This window comes from Leucopleurus acutus (assembly GCF_964270905.1).
Source record: "Leucopleurus acutus genome assembly, chromosome: 8".
NCBI classification, from domain to species: domain Eukaryota; kingdom Metazoa; phylum Chordata; class Mammalia; order Artiodactyla; family Delphinidae; genus Leucopleurus; species Leucopleurus acutus.
The window spans coordinates 54,214,570-54,235,802 of NC_139151.1; the positions used below are offsets into that span (position 1 = coordinate 54,214,570).

The 21,233-nt window shown below is 42.8% G+C and overlaps 1 protein-coding gene across 1 annotated transcript in view; it reads left to right on the plus strand.

Moving 5' to 3' along the window:
* GAB2 (GRB2 associated binding protein 2) overlaps positions 1 to 21,233 on the plus strand; it is a gene marked incomplete at both ends in the record, with an annotated part of 171,576 nt that overhangs the window by 132,595 nt on the left and 17,748 nt on the right. Inside the window, one exon of the mRNA XM_082844525.1 lies at positions 15,377 to 15,620. Within this exon, the coding sequence (XP_082700651.1) occupies positions 15,377 to 15,620 (244 nt within the window). The remainder of the gene's footprint in view (positions 1 to 15,376; positions 15,621 to 21,233) is intronic.

The window sequence follows — 21,233 nt, forward strand, 5'->3', positions numbered from 1 at the left end:
TTAGGTCACCAGAGCCCCGTTTGCAACTCTTGGAGATTTTGAAATTAAGGCCAGAGCCTCCTCCATATCCTGTCTATTATTGTAGCTTTTTTCCTTCTTGAACTCCCTGGCAGGAATTTCACAGTAGTTGCATGACGAACTCTATAGAAAGATGACCTCCCAGAGTTCCAACCGACTGTTCTTTATCTGTTCCCCACCATTTCTCTACTAAAATTGTGGGTGAGACTGCCCCCTACTTTAAATATTTTGTGAATATTTACACTTCTAGTAATCTGTGAATTTCCTCAGTAACTCAACAGCAGAATTATTTTAAGTCCTGGTTCCCTTCCAGGATGAAACTATACCCACAGGTATGCGTTTGGGGAAATCTTCAGCCCCCAGTGGAGGAATGTTATCAGGGTCTTCAAACAGCTCCTTCCTCTCCAGAGAGAATGATTGGTGCCTTAGAGGTCAGGACCCCTTATTCCAGCTGGACTTCTCACAGCAGGGAGGGCCGTCGTGGAGACAGGCAGTCCACTCAGGTACCTTCTGGTGACCTTGGTCCCTTCCCCCACTACCCTGACACAGTGAGTGGGAGTGCCGGGGAGAAGCTGGGAGTGGAGGACAGTGGGGACGAGAGAGGCCTTTCTAGGAGACCTGACCCTTTCTCTCTTCTCATTCCTGGGAGGAACTTTTCCTCCCTTGTTCCCTCCCCTACCTTTTGTTTTCTGGGTTTTTTTTTTTTTAACTGGGGTCAGATCTCTCACTCCTCTGGGAGACCCTTGTTGGAAGCTTAGAGAAAATGTGGGAGGTGATAGGCAGCTTCTCCCCAGGCTTACACAGGTCCCTGGAGGAAAGAAGAACAGAGTGGAGACTGATCCGGGCCCCAGCCCAGAGGCGGAGGCTGCTCTCTGAATCACCCACCCTTTTTTTCCAGAGACAGTGGGGAAAATAAACATCCAGACCAGTTTCCAGCCAGATCTGAAATCCTCATGCCTTAAAAACAAAAAATTGGTATTCTAAATAACCCTGAAATATCAGACCTTCCTCCTCAGTCTTTGGTTTATTTGTTGTTTTTTTGTCTACAGCTGGGTCTCGTCACCCTGAGAGTAGGCTTTGAGTTGGGACATGAACTCTGTAGAATCCCCACAGACACTTTTCCCTTGTCCTGGAACAGGCTTCAGCCCTGACCTGCAGCGAAGTCCAGACCCTCTGGAGGAGGAAAGGGCGACAGGGAGAAACCTGACCCTCTTCTTTTCGTTCTAAGCCTTGATCCTCCTTCCTCCTTTCCCTTGTATACCAGACGCTCCCCCACACCGTCCCAGCCAGCCAGCGTAAAGTCTAAGGTACCTGCCAAACCCACAGGCTGTTAGAAATGAGAGCGTCTCCTCCCAGCTCCTCAACACCAGAAGCTTTGGATGGTTCCCCAGACGTCCCACGAGATGCTCCCCCTTTTTTTGTTCTTTGAGTATTTCTAATTATCTCTAGTGAAGGAGGGTAATAAATTATTGTTGAATTGGTCCCAGACCAGATTCCAAAGCCCAATGTCACACTAGTTTTTGGCTAAAGGTAGAATCAGGACTTTGAATTTTGTGGTAAGGTCACTTTGGACCCCTGAAGCTCTTGATTATGATTAAACATCCAGTTATGTACAGTTCTGCATAGGATTCTGAACTCTGCAAAGGCCTTTGGACTCACCTTCAAGTTGAGGCCCACCCTGCACGCCAGCATGGAGTCAGGGCTCCGGGATTCTTCACCCTTTTTGCTCAGTTCTGACCCTGATCTTGTGTGCGAGATAAGGTCAGCCCTGGAACTTTGCCTGCTTTTTCCTATCCTTGAGTCATTTCCCTGTTAACCTGACTGTGGTATCAAATCCCACCTGGGACTAGACCCCATCCTGCTTTGATTTAGTCCCTCTCAGAGACCCCAGTCCTACCAAAATCCTTAAGCCAGTGGCTGGAGCCCCACCGTCCAGTGGCTGACTTCCGGGTGGCCAGTGGTCTGTCTGCCTGAATTTCTGAAGAAACTCCACTTCTGCTTTCCCTCAACAGCTTCCTCCTCCTTTCAGACTCAGCTGCCCCCATTTCTGGGTGATGCCCAGTTTCCGTTTCTGTGTTCACTCATTCAGCACACTGAGTACCTGTTTTTGCCAGGTCCTGTTCTAGGGTCACATGCCAGAGAAGAGCGTAAGCCACGCACCCACTCTCAGTGACCTCAGGAGCTCTGTCAGGTCCTCCCGTTGCAACCCTTCTCAGTGACTGCCTGCCTTCTCTGTGTATAGTTCCAGGTCCTAGGGCCCTCAGTTTTCACCAAGTTTTGCTGCTTTTAACTGAACTGTGCCTGGCTCTATGCCAAGATATAGCTAGCAGATTAAAAACAATTTGAGGTTAACCTCAAGTGTGAAAAGAAAAGAAAATTTTTTTTCAATTTCTGAATTTAATTTCAATATCAAGCCCCTATCTGGCTAGTGATAGAAATGAAAGTTCTAATCAACTTAGGTTAAAACTGATCAATACAGGATTTTCTCAGTTACTTCAGGTTTCTCTTCTTTCTTCTCTTTCTTCTCTTTTCTCTTTTTCCTCACATAAATGGAAATAAATACACCAGATATTTATTTTTTCCACCTCTTTATTGAAGTATAATTGACAAAACTGTATATATTTAAAGTGGACCTCATGATGATTTGATATATGCAAACATTGTAAAATGATGGCCACCATCAGGTTAATTAACACATCCACCACCTCATAGTTCAGGTTTCTCTTGTTTTCTCCAAGTTCCCAGAAGCTTAGGGAACTGGAAGTAGTTCACTGAGGCTAGAGCTCAAAGTTTGGGAATGAGGGGAGATATGTCAGAGACCTGAGGATGAGAACATGACCCTTCTATCTTTCTGTCACCACATTAGTAGAGACACATAGTGGCTGCCCAATGATGATTCAAATGAATGATTTAGTTATAGTGTTTGTTTATAACTTTGTAAATAGTTATAGTTCCATAAAATTACAGTTTAAAAAACTACAACTTATTTCTAAACGTTGTTTTGAGAAATTCACTGTTGAGGAGGGGGAAAAAAAGAAGCTTCAAAAACATTCTAACCTTACTAACAGGACATAGAGTCTAAAATTCCATATATTGAAATAGTGGTATACAATGAAAAAGAACAATTTTTAAAAAGCAAAGAAAAATTGAAAATGGATGATGTTCTAACTAGTCTGAAGAGGTAGGATATGAACTTTATTTTACATATCTATCATTTATTTATTGTTTGCTTTTATTCCCCACCGCCTCACTTCTTGTGTGGATGAGGTCAGTGAACGAATTCTTCATGGCTGGTGAATCATAACAGCCAAAACACCCAGCCAAGACAGAGAAGGCAGTAGATTTCATAAACTGAGAAAATTCTAGAATATGAGATCTTGAAGGGCCCTTAGAGAGTGTTTTATTCCAAACTCCTCAGATGACAGTGTCTGGAGGTCAAGAGAGGGGAGCTGAGTTGCTCAAGAGCATACAGCTAACTGGCAAGGCTAGAATTGAAACCCAGGTTGCATCTTACACTTGTATGATGTGTGTGTGCGTGTGTGCGTGTGTGCGTGTGTATATATATATATATATACACATATATATATATATATACACATATATATATGTGTATATATATATATATACACACACACACACGCACACACGCACACACACACACACCGGTTCAGGGGGTCAATCTAGTACAAAGTCAATCTAGTACAGGGGGTCAATCTAGTACAAAGAGCAAAGAGCATAGGTCTTGGAATCATAAATACATGAATCCACAACACTGATGAGTTCAGTCTTAACATGGTCTGAGGCAAGTCAGTTTACTTTTCTGAGCCTCAATTTCTGCATCAGTAAAATAGAAACAAGACTTTCTTCACAATATTATTATGAAGATTATATAAGAATCCACTTAAAGCATGGCGTTTGGTACATGATAAGCACACATTAAATATCTGTCCGGTGTATGGCTAATAAATTGTTGCCACCTTCTCTGTGATCTTCATGGCAGCCCTTTGAGTGTGTGTACCGTGCTATTCTTATCTCCCCAAAACTGAAACATCCTAAATAACACGATCTCTATTTTCCCTGAACTTGGAAACATTCTTACTGTGTGTGATTAATATGTTTATCAAATAAGCCTTGCTGACTTTCCTGATTTGAGATGCATTATACTTAAGTTATTGAGGTGCTCAAAAAACAAAGGTGTTTCTTTAAATATACTACTACTCACAGTAAGAGATAATGTTTACGTAGAGCTTACCATGTAGAGGCAGTGTTCAAAACATTTCACAGATCTTAACTCATATAATCTTATGAGGTAGATACCTATCATTATTCCCATTTAACAGATGAAAAAGCTGAGGCACAGAGAGGTTCAGTAACTTTCCCTAGTTCTTACAACTACTAAGTAAAGGACCTGGGATTCAAACCCAGACAGTATGGCTGCAGAATCCATGTTCATAACTATTAACCCATACCCTGAAATTCTAGATGTAGTTCCTTGCCTCACACTGTCACGATACCTGTTTAGGGTCTTCAGCATGTGCATGAAGACCTGAGAAAGACTCACTGCTGTCTCTGCTCTCTTGTGATGACCTTCTCTGGCTTTGCCAAGAAGGTTTCCCAAGCCTGTCAACGCAAGTCGATCATATTATTCTCTTGAACCTTTTGATGCTGTATGCTGACTAGAAACTAGCATGTTGTTTGTGCCCAAGGTGTGCCGAAATGAAAGTGAATATGATTTCTTATAATAATATTCATGGGCTCTCCACACTGGCTTTTCCTGTGATTCTTCTTCTTGATTATTCCAAAACATAGGTTTGGGATTCACTGGTCTTGGTTTCAGCCCGCTTCTGTCTCCTTAGTGAGCAGCTTAAGTTAGGTACTAAGATTTTTGAGAGAGGACACGATTGTACAAACCAGAAGGAGAACTTGTAGTCTGGGGGCTGGCAAACTTTCTCTCTAAAGGGCCAGATAGTCAATATTTTAGGCTTTACCACCTGAACGTTCTTTGTCACAAGTACTCAACTTTACATAGAAGCAACCGTAAAGAATATGCCCATGAATAGGGATAGAACTTTATTTATAAAATCAGGCAGTCGACGAGATATGACTTATGGTCCTTAGTTTGCCAGCTCCTGTTCTAGTATAATAATATGCCTTGGCAGGCCCACTCAGATACGTGTACATATGGTCTTAGTGTGCTGGCCGTCCTAGGGATGTTAAAAAACAACTCTCCCTTTTGGATCCCAGTGAAAAAAACCCTAGGGTTGCTGAGGCATCAGGACACAAGGCTGGAAGATGAATAGGGAAGCTACAGGTGTGAAGCCAGGAGATTGTTGTGACCCCAGGACCGGAGACAGTGGCTGAGAAGGAGCTGCCGACTGGAAGCTGAGTCCTGCCAGGCTCTCTGCCTGCAGTCCTCTACTCACCCGTCAAAGGCCAGCTGAATCCATCTGCATGCTCTGGTACCAGTCCTGCCTCTAATCAAACCCTGAAGGTCTGCAGATGCAGTTCACACACCAGGTTACCCCAGGGATGGAGTGCTAAGGGAGACGTTCCCTTTGTGGAGCACTGATATACAGACACTACGGCATTCCTTGACTCTCCAGGACAACGCTGCAGGTAGCAATTCGTAAAAATTTTACAAATTAGGGCACAGATTCGGATACCATTCCTAGGTCCCACTGCAAAACACTCAGATTCAGGTTTCAGAATCCACGTTCCTTTCCCCTAACCACACTGTCTCTCCTACAGCCACAGTTCTGGGTCAGGTAATGCTGTGGATCTCATAATTCCCTAGGCAAGCTGGAGCTCTTAGAATCCCAGCCTCACCATCCAGACTAAAGCAGTTTCAGGGATTGTTCTTGTGATTGTTGCCACTGGTAATGATTCTTGATAAGCTCCCATCATTGGAATATCTGACACTTATGTTTCACGCTGGTAGCCACTTGTCTCTTAGTGAAAGTCACTGTGAAGGGAAGGGGAAGCTTACCTCTTATGAAGTTGGTTAGCTGAAAAATACAGTGATATAGTTTCGATATTTTTGTGGAAAGGTCACAAGGGTCAGATGCATCATTGACATGTGAGCTTATGGTGCCCACTAGATGGATTGATTCCCATGGGAATACTAATGAGTCCCCAAAGTTCCTTGGGGGAAGGGAGAAGTGCTGCCCCAAGTGTAAATCTGCTCTTCTCAACTGCAGTATAAGCTCATAGAGCAAGGACAAGATCCACTCTTTTTGACAGGCCTGAAGCGCTTAGCAGAGTGCCCACGGTCAGTACTCATGACCCTAAGTTAACAACAAGAGTGCTTATTCCAATTATGGATTGACTCTTTGAGGGGGACACGCAGTCAACCGAAGCCCCTCTCAAAGGAGCAGGAGTAAGGTCTGTCACAACTGAGGTGTGCTGTCCGTGTGGCAGGTGAGATAAGAACAGAGCTGACCTGTCCGACGTGAACTGGACAATGCATGCGTGGCTAAATATAGACCAGCTGTCCAAAACCAGAAACACACACAACTCAGACAGCCTTGCTAAGTGGTAACAGTTCCTCCCACCCTGAACAGCAGCTTACGTTCAGATCCTGGAGCTCTTCACTCCTTCTTCTGACACAAGGAGGAAAGATTCTGACAAAACGTATTGCCCTGGTGTGTTTATTGAGCACCTTGTTCTAATCTGGACGTTTAGTAGACACACAGCGTTGTGCTGAACACCACCAGAGAAACAGATGGTCTAGGTCCTGACTTCTAACAGCTCACGATCTGTTTAGTATGAGAGATTTGTGAATGCCCAGCATAAAATAAAAAGCAAAATGAAGTACGATAAAAGGTTTAGAGGAAGGCATAATTAGTTTTCACCAGAGACCTTATAGAAAGCATGGCATTTGCCGTGGACCTTAGTTTCCCATCTCTGAAATGAGATGCCGCAGGGCAAAGGAAGGTTATGTAAGGACGTGTGACCAGAGACTGTGTGACATGCCTGCGAGCTGCAGCCACTCACTCTCTTTGCCCTGTGCCCCTTCACAGGATTGATTTCTGCTAAAGTAGACCAAGAGATCATATCCGTCAAGGTCAGGGTGCTGTGACTTGGCCCTTGGATCTCAGAGATGGTGTTTTTTCCCAGATCCTTCCTCAGAAGGGGAGTGGGGAGGCCTGGTCCCTGAAAGGTCTCACAGGGTCTCATGTTACTGCCTGTCTGCCTCCCCTTTTTCTTCCTCTGTTTTATAGTTTTTTATAAACACTAGAAGACTTATATTTTTGAACTTGGGGAATTATTTATACTAGTCTTTAGTAGTTGGATCCAGCAAATGTCTACTTACCATGCAAATATGAATAACATTATAAACTCACGACAAAATAGCAATCCCACTGGCCAGTGTCCTGGTGGTCAGATCTCCTGGCTTGATTACCCACCCCCCTTTATAGAGAATATATCTTCATTCACATTGATACATCTTTCTACTGGTACCGCAGAAGGACCCCTGGACTAAGAGATCTGAGTTTTCATTTCAGGGTTTACATCTGATCCACTGTGTGGCCTTGGACAAGTAGCCTCACCTTTCTGGACCACGGTTTCTCCAACTGTAAATGAGAGATTTGGGGGTGAGTAGGGAGGGCAGTGGTGATAATGATTGGACCCTAGGTTCCCCTCCAGTTACCATATTATGTGAGGTATTGTATAGAGTGAAGACATTTTGTGTTTGATCCTAAATGTGTGAATAAATTCTCTAGTAATGATGTGTGCCAGAGGATTCTGAGGATTATTCCTTTTTAAATAATTTTAGGCTTGTGATTGTGAGTTAAAATGACCTGGCTCTATTGATCCAATGTTGCACTCAGCCAATCTGTCAGCAGGTTTTTGTTTTTAGAATTCTCCACCCATCTGATTCTTGCTTTTCAATTAGCTTTCTCCAGGGGACCACTCATCCCATAAAATCCGACACCATTAGTTTCAAAATTCTTTCATTAATCATCTTCTCCCCAGTTAGAACCCTCAGAATTTTACCACCTTTCTACTTCTAGGAATAAATGATATAATAAAACAATTGTCAACTACCTACCACTTACTTAGTATTTAATAGTTACTATTTACCCGTATTTCACCTCATTGAATCCTCAAAAGAACCCTGTAAGGTGGGTGTTCTCTTTGGCATTTGACAGCATGGGAGAGGAGATGTAGAGAGAGATTAAAAGTTTCGCCCAAGGCCCTGTGGCAAAGTAGTTTTAGAACCTGGACTCCCACGTTTCTGAACCACGTCAGGCTCTCTCTGTTGCTCACTGTTCCTTTGGAGTCGGCTGTGGACAAATGATAAGGAGGGCCAGGAAGAGCATGGATGGTTTCCAATTTAGAATTTTGATGATACCAAGAAAGATTTTGGGAAGAATTTGTTCTTTCATTTGGCTTTCAGAACTTGCTTTGCCCTTGATTTTTCAGTTGACCCCAGCCCTTCTACCTCTGCCCCAGAATTAAGAACCAGAGATTGTTAAAAACCAAGCCAGTGGATCTGAATCTAAATGTGTAAATATAACTCATTAGGTCTTACATGGAGCAGCTCTCGTAAATTTCCCAAAGATGGCTTTGACGTGTATCCCTGGTCTGATCCAAGTTCTCACTTTTATAAATAAAGAAAACAGGGCCCAGAAAGGTGAAATGACGTACCGAAGGTCACGCAACCAGTTGGCAGCAGACCTGGACCTAGACCCTCATTCTGTTATTTGACTCTGCCTCCCATAAAGCTAATACCATTCACCTCATAGGGATTGTGTAGGAACTCTTTTCTCTACATGGGTGAAAATAATTGGCTTTGAAGACAATGAGATCTCTTTCAGATCTAGACTCTGCCACTTCCTAAATGTGTGACCCCAGAGCCCACTGTTAACTTCTCTGAGCTTCAGTTTCTCCATCCCCCCGAAAAACAAAACGAAAAACCAATGGAGGTAATAATAATATCTACCTCACGGGGTAGACCAGAGACACGTAGTAGGTGCTCAGTAAATGGCAGCTGTGATTCTTGTAGGCAGGATTGTCCCTGTCGTTCTTATTAATCCACGTATAACATCTATACAAGGTATAGTTGTGACTTGGAAAGAAATTCCATACCTCTTGGCCAATTTCAGGGTCTCAGCCGGTTCCGTGTGTACTCTAGGAATAGGAGCAGTAAGAATGGTGGGGTGCTGTGCTAAATGCTTTGTATAAATGACCTCCAGTCCTTGCAGCAGCCCTGCAAAGTATGTATTCTCCCTATTGAACAAGTGAGGATCAAAGAGGTTTATGTAACCTGTCCAAGACCAGAGCCAGGAGTTAGTAGAGCCAGGCTTTGAATCCAGCCTGGGCGCCAGCATGAACTTTGGTCTATCATTTTACGGGTTCTGAGACCCACTGAGGCTTGGGGTGGGGCTTGGGGGGGAGAAAGGATAAAGATTAAAAGGGCATTGAGATAAGGGAACCAGTCATTATTTGGCCAGTCACCTTTTCCAGAAGCTCCCGCCAACCACCCCTTTCCTGCTCCTGTTATCACTAGCTAGTGGATGGCTGGGCTGGGCTCCTCTACTGAAATCCTTCAGAGCTTTCCTGTTCTAGAGTTTTGCAAGAAGGTGGGAGGAGTGTTTTTATGCTGGGAAGGCTTCCCAGGGGTGATTGTGGAAAGGAAGGGGAGTGATTTTGTAGGGCCCTAAAAAGAAGCCAGGAAGAAGAGGAAAAAATAAAACCCTGCTGAAAAGAAAACAAATTGACTCAGGCATTTTCTGGCATTATCTTTCGTCTAGACTTGGAGATCGAAGCTCAGGCCAGAAGTCTGGAAATGTCCATTTTCTTCTCGCTGTGTGTAACTGACCTTCCTAATGACCCAAGACACATCATTACAACAACCTTACAGCCACATACCAAAAACAGCCCAGCCACGTATTGTCTAATGCCTCCTTTATCTTTACCATTCTTTCCTTTCCTCAAAAGGTACCCAGGCAATAACAACAAATGCTGTGAATATTTATATGAGTGCATGTATTTGTTTTCACATCCTTATCTCATTCGCCCTTTACAACAGCCCAGTAAGATAGACAAGCAGGCCAGGGATTATCCTCCCATCTTGACAGGTAAGCAGCTAAAGCTCAGAGAGAGACCTGTCCATGATCTCACAGCTGGTTAACAGCAGAGCTGGAAATGGATCCCTGGGCTCCTGACTCCTGTCCTGTGCATGAGGTCCACACACTGTGAGGTGGAATTTCAACCTGCTTGAGTCTTTTCACCCCAAACCATGAGTGCTTGCCTTCTGTTTAGCTGAACTTCCCACTGCCTTGCTATGATTATGGGGTGAAACCCTGAACAGCGGGGTTGGAGGAGTTATAGGGAACTGAAGGTAGGAAGGGGAGAATGTCTCTTACTCAAGGGAGTTTAGTAAGGGCTCAGTATTTACTGAGTGTTCAGTTTTCTCTTCGGAGAAGAAATAAAGAAAAACTAAAGGGCAGACGAATTTAACTGGATGACTGTTAATCTCTTGCATATACTTTACACTTCATGCTTTGCAAAGGGCTTATGTGTGTGTGTGTGTGTGTGTGTGTGTGTGTGTGTGTGTGTTTTAATTCACACACCATATATCACTCAATTAAAGTGTACAAGTCAATGTTTTTAGTATATTCACAGGGCTGTGCAACCGCCATCACAGTCTAATTTGGGAACATTTTTATGACCCCGAAAAGAAACCTTATACCCATTAGTAGTCACTTCCCATACCCCATCCTCACCCCAGCCGTAAGCAACCACTAATCTACTCTCTGTCTCTATATATTTACCACTTCTAGACATTTCATGTAAATGGAATCTAGCTTCTTTTCACTTAGCACAGTACTTTCAAGGTTTGTACATGTTGTAACATGTATTTGTGCTTTATTCTTTTTTTTTTTTTTTTGCGGTACGCGGGCCTCTCACTGTTGCGGCCTCTCCCGTCGCGGAGCACAGGCTCCGGACACACAGGCTCAGCAGCCATGGCTCACGGGCCCAGCTGCTCCGCGGCATGTGGGATCTTCCCGGACCGCGGCACGAACCCGTGTCCCCTGCATCGGCAGGCGGACTCTCAACCACTGCGTCACCAGGGAAGTCCCGTGCTTTATTCTTTTTACTGCTGAATATTCCATTATACACTATGCCACATTTTCTTTATCGATCAGCTTATATGCATTTGGATTGTTTCTACTTTTGGCTATTATAAGTAATGCTGCTGTGAAAATCTGTTTACAAGTTTTGGTGTAGATGTATGTTTTCATTTCTCTTGAGTATATACCTAGAAGTGGAATTGCTGGGTCATATGGTGACTCTGTGTTTAACTTTTTGAGGAACTGTCAAACTGTGTGTGTGTTTATAAATTTACTGAGATGTATTTCCCATAGCATGAAATTCACCCTTTTAAAGTATATAGTTCAGTGGGTTTAGTATTTCCCAGGGTTGTGCAACCATCACCAGTCTAATTTTAGAAAATTTTCATCAACCCAAAAAGAAATACCATACTCATTAGCAGTCACTTTCCATTACTGCTCCCCACCCCAGGCAACCGCTAGTCTACATGCTGTCTTTGGATTTTCCTATTCTAGACATTTCACATAAATAAAGTCATGTAATCTATAGTCTTATCACTAGTTTTTTTCTCTTAGCATAATGTTTTGGAGATTCATCCGTGTTGTAGCATGTATTAGTATTTCATTCACTTATATGGCTGAATAATATTCTGTTGTATGGATGTATCACCTTTTGTTTATCCAATCTCTACCTCTTTCATCCCCTTCCTGTATGTCTTTGTCTCTGTTTTCTTATAAGGACACCAGTCATTGAAGTAGCTTCCACACTAATCCAGTATGACCTCATTTTAACGAATTACATCTGCAAAGACGCTGTTTTCAAATAAGGTCACATTCTGAGGTTCCATGAATTTTGGATTGACACTGTTCAACCCAGTAAAGGTACCAAGGAATCATCACATGAATTCAGGTAGAAGTCTTTTAAAGTTGCAAGCTGAGGTAGGCTTTTGGCAAGATTTAGTGCCCAAACAGCTTTGAAAGAACTTTTCTGGGACTGCAGGCCATTATGGAGCTAACTGGCTTCATAGACATGGCTTTATGTCAGAAGAGTGGAATTCCAGGTGTCTGTGGGCCCAACTCATGCTAACCCTTACTTCGTCTTATTGACAGACCTGAAAAACCTCTCTGACTTTGACCACAAGAAACAAGCATATGTGGATTTTTATGCCAGGGAAAATTCTTTTATTCATTCAACAATGAATTCAGTGTCATGAACACCCACTATGTGCTGGGACTGTTCTAGGCACGGAGATACAGAAGTGACTAGAACACATTTTGAGTACCTACAACCTGCAGTGCTATCTTGGCCCTCTATGCACTTCATCCTCATAAAACCACCCTATGTCAATTTGTAAATAAGGAAACTGAGACTCAGGTGAAATTTCTCTAGCTCTGTGAGTAAACAGACTGGGTCACAGATTTGAATCCATAGCCTGAGCTGGAGGCAGAGGGCCCTAGAGCTGAGGATGGGTCACTCTTCCTTTATACAGACCCACAAGCATTCAGCATAGGGGACATGAAGGATGAATTGGGTGACAAGGCAGGATACGTAGGTTGTGACAAAATGGCTATTCTTGTCAGATTGGGGAACCTGGACTTTATTCTGAAGGTAATGAGGAGTCAGTGGATGTTACTGAGGGAGTATGATTTATTATGCTATATGTACTTCCTGTGTTTAATCAACACATGATTATGGAGTTGGATCACAGACTGGGCTTCATTCTAGGGGTAAAACTGTTACAAGAGAGACAGTATCTCTGCCCTTACTGAATTGGTAGCCTCATGTATGGAGCGATGAGAAAGAGGTTGGTGTTTTCCTGAAATTCTGTTTGAAACACAAGGAAGTACAGGTGGGAAACAAGATTGAAGAAAAAAACAGGAAAGTGGTTTTTAAAAGAGAGAGCTTTGTAAGTCATCTTGAGGATACCAGGGATCCAGTGACGAATTTTAAGCAAGGCAGTGACATGATGACATGCCGTGGTTGCTGAGAAACAGGGGAGAGTCACAGATGATGCCTAGGTTTCCGGCTTGGGGAACTGACGGGATGGTGACGTTGATGCACTTCACTGAACTAGAGACGCAGGAGGAGGAGTTCCGTTTAGATTGTTGAGCTTGACCTGCCTGTGGGACAGCTGAATGGAGACGCTCAGTAGATGGGGGGTGGGGGTGGGGATATAAGACAGGGAGCCCAGGAGAGAGAACTGAGCTAGAGATGCAGATCTGTGGGCTGTTATCACATAACTGAAGCTGTGAGAGTGGACAGGATACCCCTGGAGAGTCTCCAGAGCGAGAGCGAGGTCATAGGAGGGTCTGGGGCAGAACCCTGGAGAAAGCCCGCATCGAAGGGCTGGGCAGAGGAGGAGGAGTCCAAAAGACCGCAGAGAGCGTAGAATGCACCAGAGGTTTCCCTTGCACATTCCCTATGTCTCCTCAGGCAGCAGCTTGGGCCGATCACCGGCGCTGGGCTTTCTCTGTCCCCCAGCACAAACCCTCTGCTCTGCCACTAGAGAGTTCATCTTGCAGGTCTAATGGAGTAATGAAGCCATTGATTCTGTTAACAAACATCCAGTTCACTACGAGACCTGTAATGGGAATTCATTTTGGAGGTCAATACAGCTGTCAATGGGACAGTTTTTCCCCAGAGGCCTGTGGCTTTTCCTGCTGTACGCTGGCAGAAGTTGTCTTGCCCAGCAGCAGAAAAGACTGCAGAGTCATTAATGCTGCAGAGCATCCGTGAGCTGGTGGATCCTGCCCAGGGCCATGAGAAGGGCCCTAAAATAGGTCAGATAACAGGGAACTGTGTCCCCTCTGAAGTGCTTTGAATAACCATAGAAAGCCACCATCATCACCACTAAAACATTACCTCCCACCAGAAATTACATCTTTAAATCTTTCTTTTGAACAAAAAAGTTTCACTGTTGGAATACTTGTATGCTGAATGAATGTTTTTGCTTATTCTACAAAGACAGACTCAGAACTCTGTATGTACCTGGGGTTTATTTGGTAAATGCTGGCACTGTAGAGGTAACATCATCCGTCACTGTTCTTAGAAACCCATGGGCCAGGCAAGGAAGCAGGGTGACAGTGGATATAATGAAACATGGGCCACGTGCTGTTAGCACCCAGAAGAATGGCCAAGTCCACGAAGGTTTCAGAGAGAATGTGATACCCGTGTAGGGTCTTAAAGTCTGTGTGTGAGCGCCAGAGGAGAAGAAGTGAAATCCAGGCAGAAGGAACAGCATACGCCAAAACAAAGAATCATAAAAGGGGCCGGTAGTGTATATATGTCCATGCCACTCTCTCGCTCTGTCACATAGGGAGGGTGGGAGGGAGGGAGACGCAAGAGGGAAGAGATATGGGAACATATGTATATGTATAACTGATTCACTTTGTTATAAAGCAGAAACTAACACACCATTGTAAAGCAATTATACTCCAATAAAGATGTAAAAAAAAAGGGGGGGGCTGGTGCATTCACAGACTGATGAAGCTTTCATATGCCTGGGGTACGGGAGGAGGGAAACAGGAAATAGGTCAGACTGTGAAAGGCCTTGTATGTTGTGCTAAGGAATTTGGACTAAGCTTAGAGAGCCAGCCAAATGAATAATGCCCTTGGCTGGGGGTATTACTCTAAACTATTATCTGTCTTTAATACCTCACTTCCTTTCTAACACAACAGACGAGAGTTTAAGATAAGAGTTAAGAGAAAAAAGACCAATAGATGGAGAGTGGTGAGTACAAGATGTGGGGAACATCGTCCTCAGAGGACTTGGAAGGGTAGGCGGGAGGAGCTGGGACCAGTCTTAAGGGACCGTTCCAATTACATGTGCTTTTGTCGTTAGTACAGTAACACACAGTCCAGGGACTCAGTAAATAAGTCTTCAGGAAGCAGAGCTTCATTTAGCAAAGCCAGCTTAGCTTTGAGGGAGATGATGAGAGCAGGAGCCACCAAAGAGAGGGAAGGCCGTGGCACTCACCGCCCCAGAGGCTGGCCTTGCTCGAGAGCTAGAGTCGCACTTCTGGACCTCGAGTAGGCACACCTCCTGGAAGTGGGGCAGATACTGCCCAGGCTGTGATAGGGAGTCGCCTCCAGGAGCAGTACGGAGGTCCAGAGCCTGGAAGCCACAGCCCTGCGCTCTGGGAGGGCAGGGCCGGGGCAGGTGCATGAGGAAGAGAATGCTGCGGCTGGACCATGGCCTCTGCTCTCTTAGTATTTTCTCCTCGTCTGACAACCCAGTTTGGGATAAGGACACCTTCCCTTCCTTTACCATTCAGAGAGCTCTTTCTCCTTTTCACAGACTCCCTGAGGAACATTTCCTCAGCCAGTCACGGCCCCCGCTCTTCTCCAGCTGAGCTCAGCAGCTCCAATCAGCACCTTCTCCGAGAACGAAAATCCTCAGCCCCGTCGCACTCCAGCCAGCCAACCTTGTTCACCTTTGAACCCTCGGTGTCGAACCACGTGCAGCCCGCCTTGTCCACCAGTGCACCTCAGGAGTATCTCTACTTGCACCAGTGCATAAGCCGGAGAGCAGAAAACGCAAGGTAGGCCAGCAGTAGTTGGTTGAGCAACCGCTCGCAGGGCCTAGTACTTTTCAGACTCTGCTTTTTAATTTTAAATACGTAAGAGTAAACTATTTTATCTTTCCAGGTGGGCAAATATATAATTATAAAACAAAACATCACTGTTTTTGCTTAGGCAACCTTCACATTTTATTGGTATCATCTGCGTTGCTATACAATGATAATTGGATTCCAAAGAAGCCTCCCATTATCAAAAATCATGCTATAAAAGTTTTTGGTTTAATTTGAAAAAAAGGCATTAGGAACTAGAGTTTCAGAATTGAAAAAGACAAAGTCAGTGCACTAGTTGGCCCTAAGAGTGTCACTATAAAACCTTAACATTGTGGAACAAATCCTTATCTCACGTTTGCTCTAGAGCTACAGTTCCATATGGCAGCCACTCTCCACATGTGGCTATTTAACTTTGAATCAGTGAAAATTAAATAAAATTTAAAATTAAGTTCCTCCGTTATACTAGCCATATCTCAAGTACTCAGTAGCCACACATGTCTAGTGGATACCATACTGCGTAATACAGATATAAAACATTTTCATCATCACAGAAAGTTCTAGAGCAAGGACTCCCTGCTCTGGAATAAGTTTTTGTTTTTCTAACACCATCAACTGTAACAGGTACAGAGCCTGTACATATTTTTATTACCTTTTATTCCCATTGTTAGGGTAAACGAAAGTGCAGAGCTGGTGGGCTTTTGCGAGAGCTGGTTCCCAATTCTACCATGGCCAGCAGATTGTAAATCATGTTCCTTAATGAATTAATTTAGAAATATCTAATTTGTGTTGTGAAAATTAAGGCAATTAGAGAACTGGCTGTATTAATAAATCATGTCACAGAGTATTTTCGTGCATAATCTCACTTAAACCAGTTAAACACACTGAGAGATCGCCAGGGTAGATCATTTATCTCCATTTCATGGATGAAGAAACTGAGACTCACAACTAATAAATGACAGAGAGAGGACTAGAACCCAGGTTTCTCCTTTCTGGTCCTGTATGCTTTTCTCTACGCTGTGCTGTTCTGGTTATGGTTTTCTGAGTCATTTTCATGCAACAGAACCTCCCAACACTCAATTTTAAGTCTGCCTGAAAAACCCATTTTCCTGAAGCAGCGTTGATTCATTTGTGAACTTTCACTAGTTCAGTCGACTTCCATCAACATACACATGAAGGGCTGAGTTCTCAAAAGGTAGAATGAATTAACCAAGATCACTGAACTAGTTAGTACCTGATTCTCCTGAAGCACAGACCAGAGACAGTATAGTAGAATGAAAAGTATTTTACAGAGTGAAAAGTATTTTGCAGTCAGTCAGTTATGGGTTCACATTCAGGTTTGGCCACCTCTTTGTGACCTTGGACCACATATTGAGCCTTTTTGACCTTCAATTTCCTTATCTGCAGAGTGGGAATAAAGGCTTACTTAACAAGCATAAAATGGCAAAATATACCTAAGGTAGCCAGGAGGTAGGAGGTGCTCAGGACATACTGCCAGATGCTCTCCTGTGCCGCCTCCCCTTCTACTACATGTAGGATTGCCTGGCAGTAGAGAATGCGAGGTCTTACAGTCATAATTCTAGTGAAAGACAGAGCACTTTATATTAGTGCCTCTCAAACATTAATGTGCATATGAAATACCTGAGGGTCTTGCTGAAATGCTGATTCTGATTCACTGGGCCTGGGGTGGGTCCTGAGATGCTGCCTTTCTGCAAAACTGCAGATGATGTCAGTGCAGACTGCAGAACATACTTTAAGTGGAAGGCTTTATATAGTATTAACAACTTGCCACCACCTCCATTCCCATGGTACTGCTAAAGCAACAGCGAACACATATATAAATGTCTCTGCTTGAATTAGCAGCTGGGGCCCACTCTCTGTACCCTCACCTCCTCTGTAAAGCCTCTTTTAAATCTTCCTAGCTGGAATTCATTTTTCTCTGAATTCCCATAGCAGTCTTTGATGATCTTTCTCACAGCATTTGGAACTTTCTCCCTCGTATTACGGATTTTTATATTAATATGTTACTGTTCTTTGGGACAGGACTCAGGGCACATAGTAGGTGCATAATAAATATTTGAACAGATCTGTGCTATGGAGGTAACATAATAGATGAGACAGAATTTATCTACATCTGGGGAAGCAGCTTAATTGTAGGGCCTTGATCAAGTTGTGCTTTTCTCTGTGTCTTTGTTTTTACTTGTGTGGGTGTGGGAGCGAGAGGGTGATGAGCAGGATCTCAGGGAGATTTTAAAAAATAGTAAGTTCAAACAGTGTTTGTAGAATTCCAAGCAGGAAAGGAGGGCGGGAAGGAAGTTTTCTTGAGTCTAGAAGGATTATGTAGTTCTTGGTAATGGTGGAGTAGCAGGCATGATACTAAACATACTGTAACAATTATAAACTCTGGACAAAACATTTTAAAATCCTGTTCAAAGGCACTGAAGAGCAATCAAAATGCAGGACTGATTTGACTCTTAAAACAAGGGACCAAAAAAAAAAAAGGGGGGACCCACATTTAGCGAGATTCAATTTACATGGCTTTTGCTATGAAGGAAATTTCTATAACCTATCATCCCAAATGTCAGTATACAATGAGAAATTGCTGGGCATCTGAAGAAACTGTAAAAGTTGACCTATAGTCCTAGAGAGCTCAGGTCATAGAAACAAGTTAAAATCAACCAAGTTTTTGGAGCTAGCATACAAAGACTTTAAAATAGTTGTGTTACTTGCTTTAATCTATGGTGGGAAGAGGGGGTGGATAATGAGTAAAGAGATGGTGAAATTTAGGAAAGAGATAGAAACTTTGAAAAAGACCTTAGGAGTTCCAGTTCCGCTGTGGTGGCAGAAGCCACCACAGGCTTCTGTCCCTCCCACTAATTACAGATAAAAACTCTGGACAAAATATAATTACCCAAAGACTCTGTAAAGAAAAAGAAAGGAAGCAGATTATGGAGGGGAGCAAAACTTGGAGATGTGAGTACACAGGTAAATCTTCTGTCTCTGGTGGATTTGTCCTGAGAGTGGGCTCCATCACAAAGCAGCACAGTGGGGCAGACTGCTGAAACTCTAATAGAAACCTCATCTTTCTGGTTAGAGGAACCAGAAAAGGAGCCCTTTGGGGACTGGAAAGGAGTGGAGTATCCCAGTGTGGAGAGAGCTAGTGAAGGCAATTCCTGATTCTGGGTGTAAACCCACACAAGTCTCAGGCTCACCTTGAGCTACCCATGTGTGGGACAGACTCAGATCAGCATAACCAGAGCTTTGTGAGCTAAACTGAGATTTTCACTACCACACACAGAGGAGAAACAGAAGTTACAGGTTGAACCTGACCATATTGATTGCCTGCAAAAACAAAATCAACATTCTGCGGAGGATGATAAAAGAACCCAGAGTCTACACAACATAGTATCACAACATTCAGAATATAATCCAAAATTTCTCAGCCTACAGAGAGCCAGGAAACTAATTCTCAAGGGAGAGCACAGATGCCAACCCCAATATAACTAATGTTGAAACTACTACACACAGGTTTAAAAGCTCATTTTATAACAGTATTCCATATGATAAAGGAAAACACACTTGAAATTAATGGAAAGAAAAAGAAACTCTTATCAACCCAGAAGTCTATATTCTGCAAAAGTATTCCTTCAGGAATGAAAACAAAATTAAGACACTCTCAGATGAAAGTTAAATAAGAGAATTTCCAAGAGATCTGACTTAAAGAAATAATAAGGCTAAAGCAAAGAAGTACCAGAAGGAAACTAAGATCAGGAACGAAGAAAGAGCAGCAGAAATAGTAAATATCTGCATAATTATAAAATACTATTTTTTCCCTCCTAAGTTTAAAATACGTATGAGTGCTGAAAGCAAATATTAAACATTATCTAGTGGGGTTTTTATCTGTTTTTATTTCTGGTAAAGGAAGAGCTCTTCTGGTAAAGGAAGAGCTTCCTTTACCATTTTTGGCCATGTGAGTCCCTGGTAACAGATTTTCCCAGCTTTCATTTATGTGGAAATACCTTTATTTCACCTTTATTTTTTAGAGATATTTTTGCTGGGTATAAAATTCTGGAATGATGGTTTTATTTCGGCATTCTAAAGGATGCCATTCTATAGTCTTCTGACCTTCGTTGTTTCCGATGACAGGTCAGCTGTTCTTTTTATTCTTATTCTCCTGTATGTAATGTATCTTTCTTCCTCTGAATGATTTTTTTTCTCTTCTTTTAAGAAAAATTGTGGTAAAATACACATAATATAAAATGTACCATCTTAACCATTTTTAAGTGTACAGTTCAGTAGTATTAAGTACTTTCACATTGTTATGCAACCAATCTCTAGAACTCTTTTCAACTCTCAAAATTTAAACTCTCCACTCTTAAACAACTCCCCATTTCACCTTCCCCCTAGCCCCTGATAACCTCCATTCTACTTATCTGTATGAATTTGACTTCTCTAGGTAACTCATTTAAGTGGAATCATACAGTAGTTATCTTTTTATGCAGTCCTCAAGGTTCATCTGCATTGTGGCATGTGTCAGGATTTTCTTCCCTTTTAAGGCTGAATAAATATTGCATTACATGTATATTCCACATTTTGTTTATCTGTTCATCCATTGTTAGACCCTTGGGTTACTTCCACCTTTTGGCTATTGTGAATAACGCTGCTGTGAACATGGGTTTATAAATACTCTTCAGGACTCTGCTTTCAGTTACTTGAGGTATATACCCAGAAGTAGAATTGCTGGGTCATACGGTAATTCTATTGTCGCTTTTTGAGGAATTGCCATACTGTTTTCCATAGTGGTTACACCAATTTACAACAGTGCACAAGGGTTCTAGTTTCTCCACCTTCTTGCCAACACTTGTTATTTTCTGGTCTCTTGATAGTAGCCATCCTAAATGGGTGTGAGGTAGCATCTCATTGTAGTTTTCATTTGCATTTCCCTAATGATCAGTGATAGTCAGCATCTTTTCAGGTATTTGTTGCCAATTGGTATATCATTTTTGGAGAAATGTCTACTCAGGTCCTTTGCCCATTTATTATCAGAGTCTTTTGTTATTGTTGAGTTGTAAAAGTTCTTTGTATGTTGTGGACATTAACCCCTTATGAGATACATGATTTGCAGATATTTCCCCCATTCTAAAGACTGCCTTTTCACTCTGTTGATTGTGTCCTTTGATGCACAGAAATGGTTTTAATTTTGATGTAATCCAATTTATCTCTTTTTACTTTGGTCACCTGTGGTTTTTTTGGGGGTTTTTTTTGCAGTACGTGGGCCTCTCACTGTTGTGGCCTCTCCCATTGTGGAGCACAGGCTCCAAGACGCACAGGCTCAGTGGCCATGGCTCACGCTCCCAGCCGCTCTGCGGCATGTGGGGTCACCTGTGTTTTTAATTTCATACATAAGAAATCATGGCCAAATCCAATTTCAAGAAGATTTTCCCCTGTTGTCTTCTAAGAGTTTTATTGTTTTAGCTCTTACATTTAGGTCTTTGATCCATTTTGCCTTAAGTTTTGCATACAGTATAAGGTAAAGATCCAACTTCATTTTTCTGCATGTGTATATCTAATTTTCCCAAAACTGTT